General features: G+C 40.2%; 1 protein-coding gene across 1 annotated transcript in view; it reads right to left on the bottom strand.

Moving 5' to 3' along the window:
• Window positions 1-15646, bottom strand: part of LOC138071582 (dedicator of cytokinesis protein 11-like) — a 37443-nt gene that overhangs the window by 15934 nt on the left and 5863 nt on the right. Inside the window, 3 exon segments of the mRNA XM_068963097.1 lie at window positions 2109-2231; window positions 10152-10258; window positions 13505-13563. Coding sequence (XP_068819198.1) covers window positions 2109-2231; window positions 10152-10258; window positions 13505-13563 — 289 coding nt within the window.

The following is a 15646-nucleotide window of genomic DNA, read 5'->3' as shown; positions in this document are numbered from 1 at the left end:
TGGCAGACAAAACTGGAAAAGCTCCTCAGTTCATTTCAGTTCAGTTCAGTCGCTCAGTCATGTCCGACTCTTTGTGACCCCATGAATCGCAGCATGCCAGGCATCACTGTTCATCACCTCCTCCCGGAGTTCACTCAGACTCACATCCATCAAGTCCGTAATGCCATCCAGCCATCTCATCCTCGGTCGTCCCCTTCTCCTCCTGCCCCTAATCCCTCCCAGCATCAGAGTCCTTTCCAATGAGTCAACACTTCTCATGAGGTGGCCAAAGTACTGGAGTTTCAGCTTTAGCATCATTCCTTCCAAAGAAATCCCAGGGCTGATCTCCTTCAGAATGGACTGGTTGGATCTCCTTGCAGTCCAAGGGACTCTCAAGAGTCTTCTCCAACACCACAGTTCGAAAGCATCAATTCTTCAGCGCTCAGCCTTCTTCACAGTCCAACTCTCACATCCATACATGACCAGAGGAGAAACCATAGCCTTGACTAGATGGACCTTAGTTGGCAAAGTAATGTCTCTGCTTTTGAATATACTATCTAAGTTGGTCATAACTTTTCTTCCAAGGAGCAAGCGTCTTTTAATTTCATGGCTGCAGTCACCATCTGCAGTGATTTTGGAGCCCCCAAAAATAAAGTCAGACATGTTTCCACTGTTTCCCCATCTACTTCCCATGAAGTGATGGGACCGGATGCCATGATCTTCGTTTTCTGAATGTTGAGCTTTAAGTCAACTTTTCCGCTCTCCTCTTTCACTTTCATCAAGAGGCTTTTTAGCTCCTCTTCACTTTCTGCCATAAGGGTGGTGTCATCTGCATATCTGAGGTGATTGATATTTCTCCCGGCAATCTTGATTCCGGCTTGTGTTTCTTCCAGTCCAGCGTTTCTCATGATGTACTCTGCATGGAAGTTAAATCAGCAGAGTGACAATATACAGCCTTGACGTACTCCTTTTCCTATTTGGAACCAGTCTGTTGTTCCATGTCCAGTTCTAACTGTTGCTTCCTGACCTGCATACAAGTTGCTCAAGAGGCAGGTTAGGTGTTCTGGTATTCCCATCCCTCTCAGAATTTTCCACAGTTGATTGTGATCCACACAGTCAAAGGCTTTGGCATAGTCAATAAAGCAGAAATAGATGTTTTTCTGGAACTCTCTTGCTTTATCCATGATCCAGCGGAAGTTGGCAATTTGATCTCTGGTTCCTCTGCCTTTCCTAAAACCAGCTTGAACATCAGGGAGTTCGCGGTTCACGTATTGCTGAAGTCTGCCTTGGAGAATTTTGAGCATTACTTTACTAGCATGTGAGATGAGTGCAATTGTGTGGTAGTTTGAGCATTCTTTGGCATTGCCTTTCTTTGGGATTGGACTGAAAACTGACCTTTTCCAGTCCTGTGGCCACTGCTGAGTTTTCCAAATTTGCTGGCATATTGAGTGCAGCACTTTCACAGTATCATCTTTCAGGATTTGAAATAGCTCCACTGGAATTCCATCACCTCCACTAGCTTTGTTTGTAGCGATGCTTTCTAAGGCCCACTTGACTTCACATTCCAAGATGTCTGGCTCTAGATGAGTGATCACATCATTATGATTATCTGGGTCGTGAAGATCTTTTTTGTACAATTCTTCCATGTATTCTTGCCAGCTCTTCTAATATCTTCTGCTTTTGTTAGGTCCATACCATTTCTGTCCTTTATCGAGCCCATCTTTGCATGAAATAAAAGGGTAATTCCTAGTAACTTATTATCTCCGCTACTGTCATCTGCTAGCAACTTTAGTCTCACCATTAAATTGGAAAGCATAGAATTACACCTATATCTCTTCCCAGACATCATGGAAATCCAGTAACTTTTTGCTTTTAGTGAGGACAACATGGATTATTCTCTGCCATGAGTGGAGAAGGGGAGATTGCTAGTAAAAATGCTGTAGGAACAACTGGCATAATGTTAATTCTAATACATATTTTAAACATTGCATCCTTAATTTCATTTGGAAAATTTAAATGAATATAAGGAAGGACTTTAATTTTAGTGCATTTCAGTGTTTTTTAAAGATAGCAACTTAAGACCAAAATAAAATATATAGGTAAATGATGCAAACATATCAGTTACTTACCTCAAACTCTCGACGATTCTCATAAATTGGAATGATCAACTTGGAAATTTCAGAAATTACTTCGTAATGCTCTGCTTTCCATAAGCCATCCACACGATGTTGCAGCAACTCCAGCAAAACTTCCTGCATTGAGAAAAAAATGTAATGAGGAATTAGAGATACTTTTAGAGCTCTGGGCAAATGTAATTTGAACTATTTCAAAGGAATAAAAAACAGAATGTACTACATTTAAGGAAATGTACAGAAGGAGTATTGTTCTGTGACCATATTTTCTAAAAGACATACTCAAAGTATTTGGTATTGAAACCACATTCTTGAAAGTATGAAATGAATATTGACAATAGTAAACTACTATTTGCTTGGTTTCGCATATAATCAAGATGTTAATCATAGTTACACATGGTAACATGTTGAGAAGTATTTTCCAAACTGAAGATATTAAATGTCTAACAGGGTAAATTCCACTCAGCATATAAATGTCCATGATTTTTGCTTCCTACTAAAATTACGTTTACACACAGTTAATAGAGTCTTAAGGGAATTTCACAGTTTTCAAGCTGCTGCATCAGTGTTCATTAAATGATGTGATTTTGGTCAACAATGCTTCCTTCCTAACTGTTGGTTCTAAAACTAGTGAGAATGATAATATAATACCTCAAGAGAGAGATCTCTTTGCCATAATAACAGCTTCTATAAAACAACCATCATCTCATGTTCCCAGCAATGAAAGAGTGATGCCAATTACTCATACTATTCATAAGTCTGAACAGTTTGTTTCTATCTTAAAGAGATGAATTTCAGACCTATAGAAGTGACTGCTACAATGGCTCTTAAAGTATGTCCTGTAGTCAATTCTGAATTCATCTTTTTTCTAAACTAGCTCTTTCCCTTGCACTTCCTACCTAGCCAGGGGTCATATCCTATAGACTCTGAACTAGAAAACTACAAGCACTTCTGACTTTACTCTTGGTTATAGGTTGAACTGTGTCCCTCACAAAGATACGCTGAAGCCCTAACTTTCACTGCCTCCAAATGTAACCTTATTTGGAAACAGGGTCACTGGTGATAATGATGAGTGAAGTTGATGTCATACTGGAGTGACTTACTTGCAGCAGTGATTTACTGGGTGAGCCTTACTCCAAAAGGACAGAGACAAACAGGGAGAGCACCATGTGACTACAGAGGCAGTGACTGGAGTAATGTCGCTACGAGCCAAGGAAATCCAAGACCAACAGCTACCATCAGAGCTAGGAGGAGGCAAGGAAGGCTGCTACCCAGAGTCTCCGAGGGAACAGGGCCCTGCTGACACCTGGATTTCCAACCTCTGGACTCTAGAACTGTGAGACAATAAAGTTCTATTATTTTAAATCACCCAGTTTGTGTACGTTGTTATGGCAACTCTAGGAAACTAATACACTCTCAGTCTTGACTCATCCTCTAATCAGTTCATCGTCAAGTTCTGCCACTTTCACTTCCTAAATATTTCTCAAATCTGACCCTTCCTTTCCATTTCTACACTCATTGCTAAGGTTCAAGATGTCATTATTGTTTTCTAACAGATCCTCCTGCCTCCAGCCTTGGCACTTTCAAATCTATCCTCTACACATCTGTCATAGGGTTTTGATTAAAATGCAAACCAGACTACAGCCGTCTTCCCTTGTAATCTCACGGCTCCCCATCATTTGCAGAACTAAGGACAAATTCCTTCATTTGACACATAAGGTTTGCAGCGATCTGGCTGAAAGTTTATGAAATCATCACTCCTCAAGCTAGCCTTGTACTTTAAGTCCAGCAGTGATGAACTACTATTAGTTTCTCGGAAGCACCATGGTGTTGTCTTAACTTTGTGCCTTTGTCCATTCTGTACCCTCGTGTCCTTTAATCCCTTTCACTTAGTTAACCCTGTAAGAAAAGTTAGATTTCACCTCTTCCAGGATCCTTCTCTTGATTAACACAAAGTAGCGACACAAGAGGCCTATTTTTCTTACTATGATACTACGTTGGGTGGATATTTATCACTATACTTGCCCGTTATATACGTATCTGACTTTACAAGTAGGCTGTGACTCTTTAAGTATAGGGACAACATATTGATTATATTGTATTTTTCAGTCACTAGCAGGGTGGTAGTAAATAGATGTTCATTAAATGTTGCTACTTGAATAATCTATATATTAACATTTAATAGTTAAATTTTCTATCAACAGTAGAAAGGAGGAACTCTGGGGAAATAAAAAAAGAATCTATTAAAAACTAGTAATGTTTGTCCCAGGAATGTAAAGTTGGTTTACAATAAGGAAAAAATCCATTGTAAATAGAAAGAGCCACGTAAACAGAATAAAAGAGAAAACACGTGATGTCTACCAATAGTTGCAGAAAAAGAATTTGCAAAAATTCAATATCCCTTTGCAATATTAAAAAAGAATCCACCCAGAACAGGGAATTGAAGAGATTGTTCTCAATCTGATAGAGAACATTTATTAAAAACCTGCAGGCTGAACACTCTTTTCCTCAGTTTGGGAACAAGACAAACTTTCTGCTCTTATCATTTTTATTCATTATTGTGCTGAAGGTGCTAGCCAGTGTAAGAAGGCAAGAGAGAAAGAAAGAGAGAAGGGAAAGAGATCAGGAAATATGAAACTATCTTTCTGTGCAAATGACATGATGGTGTATGTAGAAAATCCTAAGGAATATACAAACTAGTAAAACAAGTAAGAGGATTTAGCAAGGTTGCAGATCATAAGATCACCATATAGAATCACTGTATTTATGTACGCTGCTGCTGCTGCTGCTAACTCGCGTCAGTCGTGTCTGACTCTGTGTGACCCCATAGACGGCAGCCCAACAGACTCCTCTGTCCCTGGGATTCTCCAGGCAAGAATACTGGAGTGGGTTGCCATTTCCTTCTCCAACGCATGGAAGTGAAAAGTTAAAGTGAAGTCGCTCAGTCGTGTCCTCACTCTCAGCGACCCCATGGACCACAGCCTACCGGGGTCCTCCGTCCATGGGATTCTCCAGGCAAGAGTACTGGAGTGGGTTGCCATTGCCTTCTCCATTTTATGGATACTAGCAACAACAAATTGAAAAATAAGATTAAAAACCCAAACAATACTATTTCCAGTAGCATCAGAACATCCACTATCTAACAAAATATCCAGAAAAGGACTTCTACTCTGAAAAAGCACAAAATATTGCTGGGTGGAATTAAAAACCTAAACAAGACTTGATTGAAAGACTCAGTATTGTTCAAGCTGTCCATTCTCCACGTAGTGATATATAAATGTAACAAAAGCTTGACAAAGCTTCCAGCAGGCTATTTTGAGGAAAGAGAAAAGATAATCTGAAATTCTATATGGAAATCAAAGGATGCAGAATAGCCAAAGTGACTTTGAAAAAGAACAAAGTTGAAGGACTAACACTATATTATTCCATAACTGACAAACTTGCAGCAATCAAGACAGTGTGATATTGGTATCAACATGGTCAAATAGATCACTGGCACGAAACAGAGTCTAGAAATAGATCACAAACATATAAAGAACTGAAATTTAACTAAGGTGCCAAAGCAATTCACCAGGGGTGAAAGAAGATTTATTTCTCCCCAAATGGTGTGGCCTATGTAAAATACCTGTCTATGAAAAATGAATCTTGACTTCTATCTCATTATACGCTCAAAAATGAATTCTAAAGAGACTATAGACCGAAACATAAAACTCAGCAGGAAAGTTCATAGCAGAACATATCAGGCAATATCTTCACAGTCTCGAGGTAAGGAAGGATTTCTCAGACCAAATATACACCCCCACCCCAGCCCACCCCCACACAGAAATAAACCATTAAAAAAAAGTAAATTGGACTCTATCAAAACCAAAACTTTCCGCTCAATAAAAGACTTAGTGAAGAAAATACATAAACGAATCCAACACTGGTAAATAATCTGCAGCACATATATCTGACGATGGACTTATATCCAGAATATAGAAATAACCCCCATAAATCAACAACAACAACAAGAATAATGTAATTTCTAAAATGGGCAAAAGAACTGAACAAACATTCCACAAAAGATAAATGAAAGACCAAGACCGTGTGAAAAATGCTCAACACCATTAGGCATTAGAGAAATAGAAATGAAAACACAGTGAGATACCACTTCCTGTCTACTAGGATGGCAAAAATACGAAAAGATTCGCAACAGCTAATGGTGGTGAGGAAGTGAAGCAGCTGGAACTCTCATCCATTGTTGGGATATAAAATGGCCCAACCTCTTTTAAAAACTGACAGTTTCATATAAAGTTACATATGAAACTTCCCGAGGAACCAGCAGGGTATTTACTCAAGAAAAATTAAAGCATATGCCCATAAAAGGTCACAGATAAGAATGTTTAAAGCAGCCTTATTCATAACAGTCCCAAACTGGAAGCAATCCAAAATCCTTCCACTGGAGAATGGGTTTTAAAATGTTATATCGAGAGAATAGAATATTTAGCCATGAAGAACTTATGATTTACTCCACAACATGGATGTATCTCAAAAAATTTCTGCCAACCAAAAGAGGCAGATACAAAAGGTAGACACTGAATGATTTCATTTTTATGACACCAAATACTGTTAAAAGTAATCTACATCAGATATTGGGGCCAGGCAGACTGACGGGAAATGGGGGCAATGGAACTTTCTGGGCTAATGCACATGTTCTACGTTTTGGTTTCTCGTGACAATGTGTTACCACGGTGTTATATGGCTGTAGACAACTGTCAAAATCCATCAAGTTGTCCACCTAATATGTGTGCCTTTTACTGTATACTAATTTATCTTTAAAACTATTTCAACTCAAAAGTCAGAAATGCAGTCTTAAAAACAAACTAAATTACTAATGGCTTAATTCACCTACTTAAAGAAGCCACTAAATGAACAATAGTTTGTATCTTTCACTTCAATAAAACTTGTAAATCAGTGGCAGTTATTTTCCAATGGCTAGGGCACGAGGAAAAAGCCCTATTATATAAACTGAAACATAAAATGGCACTATGGAGAATATGATTCTATCATATTTCACATATTTATATGTGAAAAGCACATATAAATTATTACTGTAGAACACAAAAGAGTTCCAACAAATGTGTTTACATAGGAAACTGATTATAGTTCTTGACTAATGAGACATATTACTACTTTCCCTTGGAGTACAAAAAAAGGGTCAGGCTTAAGGCCACTTCGATGACGAAGCTGAAGCTGCTGTTTGGAAAAAAGGACATAACTGCAGTTGTGCTAATCCATTTATCTCCCGTGAACGCCCTGGAATCTTCCTGCTCTGAGCCCACACAAACTGGAGATCTTACACGAAAATCATCTAAGTCTAACTAAAACCCCCAAAATGAATTAATTTACCCCAGGCTTCACAGTCAAGCAATGAACTGGGATTAAAATTCAAGGATCTGATTCTCGGTTATGATTAATTGATCCAGCAAACACGTTTTAAACATCAAGTCTTTTAAGTTCTGGGAGTAAAAGCCAACTTTACTATCCAGTTGGTCAGTCATAAAGCCTGACATTTACGTAGCACCTAATCACTTATAAAGAACCTTCATGTTTACTGTGAAGTGACCAGGATAGTATTATTATCTTTATTTTATTATTTTTCACTAAAGAAATATTTACTGATTTCATACTATGTGCTAATCATTTGGGGCTTCCCTGGTGGTGCAGACGCTAAAGAATCTGCCTACAATGCAGGAGACCCAGTTTTGATCCCTGGGTCGGGAAGAGGCCCTGGAGAAGGAAATGGCAACCCACTCCAGCATTTTTGAGGCTAGACGGGCTCCTACTCTTATGAATCTTTTTTCTGTTTAATTGGAGGATAATTGCTTTACAATGTTGTGTTCATTTCTGTCACACAACATGAGTCAGTCATTAAGTGTGTGTGTGTGTGTGTGTGTGTGTGTGTATACCTTCTCTCTTGAGCCTGCCTCCCACTCCCAGCTCCTAGCCCTCTAGGTCATCACGGAGCACCGGGTAGAGCTCCCTGTGTATACAGCAACTTCCCGCTAGCTATCTGTTTTACATATGGTCAGGTATATGTTTTAATGCTACTCTCTCAATTCATCCCACCCTCTCTGTCCCCCGACTGTGTCCACAAGTCCGCTCTCTACATCTGTGCCTCTAGTTATACTGCTGAGGAGAGAGTCATAGAGAAGCAGTAGGCAGAAAAAAAAGGGGTAGGAGGTAAAGCTTCTAGGCATAGATCATTTTAGCGAAATGAACCAGACCTAGCTTGAAATAGCTTTTATTTAAAAAATACACTTCATAGAGTACAAAGTGTGTCTCTATCACTTTAAACTGCTGCTTTTTATGTTTCTTAATACTACCTTAAAAAAATTCATTTCTCTGGGCCTGCAAGCACTTCAGTCTCCCTCCTTTTGTTGTTTCTCTGTTTGGTCTTCACATTCCTTAAATGTGAACGTCACTGTGATTCAGTTCTTGGTTCTCTGGGCTTCACTTGCTATATTATCTCCCATTATCAGTGTGCTTTGCTTCTCACACAGCTATGACTTCCAGATGTAGCTCCGCAACCCTGATCTCTCTGTTTAGATTCAGTTCTTAATGTCTAATGACCTGATGTTGTTTCCATTTCAATAACCTTCTACTGATGCTTCAAATTCAACACTCATCAAAACATGAACTTCATCACCTTCCCTGTAAAATCATCCATCCATCATTTCTCTATAAATATCCAAACCTGAAATCTCAGTGTTACATTTGACTCTTCTACACAGCCAGCAAGTCTTCCTCTTTTCCTCAGTGGTCCCTGAACCTGTCACAAGCTGGGTTTAGGCCTGGCTGCTTCACAACTGGACACTTAGGGCAGCCCACATTCCAGCCTCTGCCCCCAGCCACCATCCATCGACCTCCAATACATTTCCCACATTACCACCAATTCAACCTTTCCTCCTGCTTCATTTCATCTTATTATTATTCTGCTCAAAAACCTTTGACAGCAATTCAACATTCTAATCAATAAAGTCCAGACATTCAAAGTTTCTCCAATTCAGACCTCCTCTACTGCTCTTTCCTATGAGAACCCAATGGCTTAGCCAAAATGATCCATTTACTCTGCCCCCTAAAACTCGCCTTACCCTTTCCCACCTCTTCCCTTTTATCCCAGCTATTCTCCGCTGCTGCTGAAACGACTTCAGGATATCCTCGTTCTTTAAACCTCTCTCTAGTCCTAACTCTCCTCAGCCCAAAGCTACCTCTCACCTTTGACTCTGCATGTTGTCTGTATTATTCAAATGGCACTGTCTTGCTTTTCTCCATTTTGTGTAGGTGGGTTGTCTCTTTAGGTAGACTCTGGAGGTCAGAGATCAGCCATATCTAATTATTCTATACCTCTTCGATCACCAAGTCCAAAGCCTTACTGAGCGAGTGACAACTTCAGGTGTTTACTATCCATATGAAGCTCAGAGCAGAAATTTTCCATCTTTAAAACACCTGGAAGCCTCCTCTCTTCAGCTGTTACATTGTGAACTCCATTTTTTATGGAGATGTCTTCAAAGTACGTACCTGTGATCTGGTTACTGGGAAGGTGATTGGATGATGATACATGGTACATTTCTAAAACCAGACAGAAAGAACCGTTGCAGAGATAGGGCTCCACATTTCAAAAACGGACATCTGATCCCTGGGTAGTTTTAATCCTTATAGTTTGTCAACCCTTGGCAAAGTTTGGCAAAGTCGCTCAGTCGTGTCCGATGGTTTGCGACCCCATGGACTGTAGCCCTCCAGGCTCCTCTGTCCATGGGATTTTCCAGGCAATAGTACTGGAGTGAATTGCCATTTCCTTCTCCAGGGGATCTTCCCAACTCAGGGATCGAACCCTGGTCTCCTGCGTTGTAGACAGACATTTTATCGTGTGAGCCACCAAGGAGGTCCCATCAACCCTTAGTTACCTTTCAAATTAAGTGAGCTGTAATAATTTCTTAATGTAAATATTTTAAAGAAGTTACATTTATCTAACTGACAATGCAGGCCCTGGAGTCTTACTTCACTATAATGGACATCCATCATTCCAGCATCCTCCTTCATTGCTCCTTCTTCATCTATGTTGGGAGTAATTTTCTTGAAGGCTGAACATCCATTAGGGAATAATTCTGTGTAAATAAAAACCAGTGAAGCAAATTTACTTTTTAAAAGTGTTTTGTAAATGAAAGACAGACTTACATGGATTACCTATCCTTAGAAAATAAACACATACTTTTGGGAAGGAACAAAGTCATAAGTGCAATTTTCTGTTATTAAAAAAAATTTTTTTTAAACCAATTGTATCTATCTACTAATATCCTACCAATCTTTTCCCCAAATGATGAGCTCAAGGTACTTACAAATAAGTTTCATTCTCTGACTATCCCTCATCTGCAATGCTTGGTATAGTACAAGTTTCCTGACATGATCTATTTATTGAGTATGCCAAAGCCTTTGACTGTGTGGATCACAATAAACTGTGGAAAATTCTTCAAGAGATGGGAATACCAGACCACCTGACCTGCCTCTTGAGAAACCTGTATGCAAGTCAGGAAGCAACAGTTAGAACTGGACATGGAACAACAGACTAGTTCCAAATAAGAAAAGGAGTATGTCAAGACTGTATATTGTCACCCGGCTGACACCATGAGAAACTCTGGACTGGAGGAAGCACAGGCTGGAAGCAAGATTGCTGGGATGGCACCTGGTCCCATCACCTCGTGGCAAATAGATGGGAAACAGTGGCTGACTTTATTTTGGGGGACTCCAAAATCACTGCAGATGGTGATTGCAGCCATGAAATTAAAAGATGCTTACTCCTTGGAAGGAGAGTTATGACCAACCTAGACACCATATTAAAAAGCAGAGACATTACTTTGTCAACAAAGGTCCATCTCATCAATGCTATGGTTTGTCCAGTAGTCATGTATGGATGTGAGAGTTGGACTATAAAGAAAGCTGAGTGCAGAGAATTGATGCTTTTCAACTGGGTGTTAGAGAAGACTCTTGAGAGTCCCCTGGACTGCAAGGAGATCCAACCAGTCCATCCTAGAGGAGATCAGTCCTGGGTGTTCATTGGAAGGACTGATGTTGAACCTGGAAACTCCAATACTCTGGCCACCTGATGCGAAGAGCTGACTCATTTGAAAAGAACCTGATGTTGCAAAAGACTGAAGGCAGAAGAAGGGGACAACAGAGGATGAGATGGTTAGATGGCATCACCGACTCAATGGACATGAGTTTGGGTAACTCCAGGAGTTGGTGATGGACAGGGAGGCCTGGCGGGTTGCGGTTCATGGGGTCGCAAAGAGTCGGACACGACTGAGCGACTGAACTGAACTGAATATAGTCTAAAAATTATTAACACTTTGATCCTGTGTATGTTTATCTTCTGTCACCTAAACAAAGAGGGCGTGTACTTTTCAGGTAAACATTGAATGAGCTTTTGTAATCATCTCTAGTTCCTAGTTTTACTGGAGAATTGGAAAAGTGCCCTAGGGCTTGTAAAGAGAGACAGGAAATAAAATAGATGCCAGGGATAAGGGATCCTCAGAGAACAGGATGGGGCACTGGAACAACCAGAGCTTTTGAACTTAGACAGACCCAATTTTATCATTAACTGTGTGATTTTAGACATGTTTCTCTCTCTAGGACTGTATCTGGAAAACAGATGACTTATAAGAACTACTTATAAGAACTCAATGAAATGTAAAGTGTTTGGAGCGGTACCTAACATACAACAAGTGTTTAATAAATTTGTTTTACCAAAGCTACCAATAAGTAAACTAGGTTTCTGAAGATAAAATTAAATAATTGCTAGCAGTTGGTATAGTGACTGCAGTTGGACGACTGGGAGGTTAAGTAGTGAGCCCCAGCTGAAAACTATTGCTGTAGGATTGTGGACCAAACTGTTACCATCAAACAAGAGTCTGGGGATAGAAGGCCACATGGTTGCCCTACAGATTTTGCACTTAGGAACATGTCCAAACAATCTTGCTGTGCTTGCATTTACCCCTATATTAGTGGGTTGTCACTTTCAAGGAAAATTCAGTCTCCTTATAACAGAAGCTGCCAGTTAGTAGAAAATCACTGGTCGCAAAGGGGACAAACAGCTTTTGCCATCTACTGTTCTACAATCCAATAGTGATGCTTAGAAATGATGATGTTCTCACGACTAAATATTTGGTAAGCTTCCTGGTGTTAGAGGCTGGAGAAGGAAGAAGGAAGCTTTAAGAAAGCCAAACCTCATACTGAGATTCTTCAGCATTCTGATGGGAAAAGGGTCACATGGCTAGGTCTATGGGACACTCGTTGAGTAGCAGTGCATCGCGAGAACTTTTTGAAATTTAGTAGAAAACATCCCACTTGATTCATGAAGTGAAAGGTTAGTTAGGCAGTTAAGGAAGAGGGCCCCCAAACTCGAGAACAGGTAAAGAATGTCGTCCTTAACAAAGAAAAGAGTCAACCCCCTGAAGGGCTCAGGCAGCTACATCCATGACTGGGGGAAAAATTCTGTCTACTCTGAGGATATTATTATTTTAAATGATTCCCACATCCAGGGTTTCCAGAAAAGGCCAGGATTCAGGAGAGGATAAAAAGGGGCCAAAGCATCTCAGGAAAGGGTCTTTCAAGGTGTATCTCAAGTAGAGGGAGGGTAAACTATGGTTCCTGCCAGAAACAAACAGGTTGAGAGCTACTTTTGGACTCTCTGGTCTACATCATCTGGTGTACTCTAAAGGATTTTTTCAGCTTCAGAGTCCACTCTTCTTGCTAAATGCATTATGTTGATTCCTATGCCTGATGACACATCTCCAAATAGACAAGCACATATATATACACGAACACACACATATGCATATATATAAATATATATGTCCTTGTTTAAGTTATCAACACCCACCAAACTATCCAATGATAAGAGGACTCTTTTTTGTGGGTCTTCAAAATGCCTGGGGAAAACTTTGATTCCCTTTAGTCTTGTTTCAGAGGAAACAAGTGACTAAATTTAGGCCAGTGTAAATGTGTGTGAGGGCTCTTCTCCAGCCCTATGGACCATTATGTCACATGGTCTTAAAGGGTCTGCTTTAAATCTTTCTGGAATGTGACCTGGATTCCTGATTCTGCCCTTCAGAGCTGTGGCTTCTGTTTTCCTGATGTTATCCTCGGGCGAGCAAGATGCAAAGTGTCCAACTAGACCACTACCTTGAGCACGAATGGTCCCGTGAACAAAGTGGAGGAGAGTTGGGAGGGTGGGAAAGCTACCCTTGCTAAAATAAGACTGCTAGTTAGAAGAGGATTAGCACATAAGAGCCCCAGGTGGAGGGCTAAAGGGGAAAGGCTGTAACTGGGAAGGAACTGAGGAAAGGAAAAGCTACGCAGAACAGAAGCTGTCAGATCCCGGGTGTAGAGACTTGGGAAAAGGACCAACGTTACCCTATAAGGCATGACAAGAACAGACTCTATGGGAAAGGAGATTCCTTTTCCTGGGGTGATGGAGGAGCTCTACAGGCTTGAAACTTTGCTGAATCTCGGATGCTGTGTGGCGGTGGAAGAATGCACACTTGATTCTTGTCTACCCTGGGGGAAACAGCTGTGCACTGTCTCAGGAAGACAAGAGGAAGAGGTACAGGAGGCTAGTCTCCAGAGAATGACACCTCGAACATGTTGAGGTTTGCAGACAAAGTAGAAGTAAGGAAATTTAGATCCGTTTTTTGATCACGTATTTTGGGGACTGGGAGTAACTAACACCTCCTATCACCGCTTAGAGGTAACTTAGGAAAAGGGAAGAAAATGTGATCCCTGAGATCTCTGGTACAAAGAGCCAGAACTCTGGCTGAAAGAAGTCTGCGGGTGGGGGTGAGGCAGGGCGCGCTGCGCCTCTCTCCCCACCTTGCCTTTCAGTTCAGCGCCTGAAGCCTGAGAAGCAGGATCCAGAAATGGCCGCGTTCTGCTGTTCTGCGGTCCCCTCGGGATGCCCGGGGACCAGGTCTTGGCTCACTCAGCCCACCACCCAATGGCACAAACTAGTTTTTCCCTTAAACACTCTAAATAGGCGAACATCTGTCTCCAATGCGTCAGCTGTAGTGTTTCATTCCATCCTGATCAAAAAGAAAGCTTTATGATGACTTCAACAGAGATGGCATAGAATTTGAGAAAACTGAAAAATTTTGGCAATTGATATGTCAGAGATTTTGTTTTAATCATAAAAGATATTTGATAGACAGCAAAGGGTTCTACAATTGCTCTATTATTTTTGATAAATAAGTTTGTCTTAAGTGTAAATGGAATTTTTTCTGTCAGTCCTGGACTCAAATGTACTTTTATTTACTCTGTGAATATCCAGGTCTTACCTAGGTTATGGATTTCTCAGACTGGAAGACAGGTTAACAGATTAAGATTTTAACTTGTGTTTTAACACTCGTGGTTACATTGGCATGACTATGATACTTTAATCACAAAATTTACAAAATCAGGTGTTTCGGATCATTGGAATCAAAGAGGCTAAGGGAGAGAAACCCTAAGGATTTACTACTGCAACAATTTCAGAATAAGATTTTCTAGTTTAAGTGAGTAGAATTTTCCAGGCTTAAAAATAGATGGTACCTATAAATAAATATGTAAACTTCTCCTAGATTTAACATTACTTTTGTTAAAATGCAAAACATCCTTTTTTCCTACACAGAGAAGGGCTCTTTGATTTCTACGAAGGATAAATTCAGAAACAACAACAAAAAAACAACAACCCTTGAAGGTTTTGTAAAATCAGTATTTCAATGATCGGTTAAAAGCACTGTTTCCACTTCTTGAAACATGTCACATTGTTTGCTATTCAGGCTGGCTGCCTCAAGCTAATGTCTAAAAAAATTCACAGCAAATTTGTATATTTCAGTTCCTATTTTCTCCAATCCTAGAGTTATAATTCTAAAGCTTAAGAACTGATAATGGAGACAAACAGTTCTTGATTTTTGCTTAGTTTTAAGGTTTTTGCCCCTCTGAAAATATTCTAAGGAAATACTTTAATATAGTTAACTATCTTCAGTATCTAATGGGTGTAGGTTTCTACTTAGTAGACATAAAACTCTTATTTCAAATTTCTACTAATTGAAAAGATGAGATAATATTCAGCTAATATATCTGAAAGACACACCTAAAACCTTAATTAGTTGTGTTTCAGTTCAGTTCAGTTCAGTCGCTCAGTCGTGTCCTACTCTTTGCGACCCCATGAATCGCAGCACGCCAGGCCTCCCTGTCCACCACCAACTCCCGGAGTTCACTCAGACTCGCGTCCATCGAGTCAGTGATGCCATCCAGCCATCTCATCCTCTGTCGTCCCCTTCTCCTCCTGCCCCCAATCCCTCCCAGCATCAGAGTCTTTTCCAATGAGGGCTTTCATATTTGTTAGTTTATTTTTAACTGCAGGTCTGTAATTTCAGTATTTGGTTTTCTGGCAATTTCACAGGCATACCAGTGATGTAGGGAAAAGAAGCCTCAAACAAGGCCTTCTTTTGATACTTAAT

The sequence above is a fragment of the Capricornis sumatraensis genome, chromosome X, assembly GCF_032405125.1.
Source record: "Capricornis sumatraensis isolate serow.1 chromosome X, serow.2, whole genome shotgun sequence".
NCBI classification, from domain to species: domain Eukaryota; kingdom Metazoa; phylum Chordata; class Mammalia; order Artiodactyla; family Bovidae; genus Capricornis; species Capricornis sumatraensis.
Note: the sequence above shows the minus strand (reverse complement) of the source record. Positions and strands in the feature narration are given on the sequence as shown.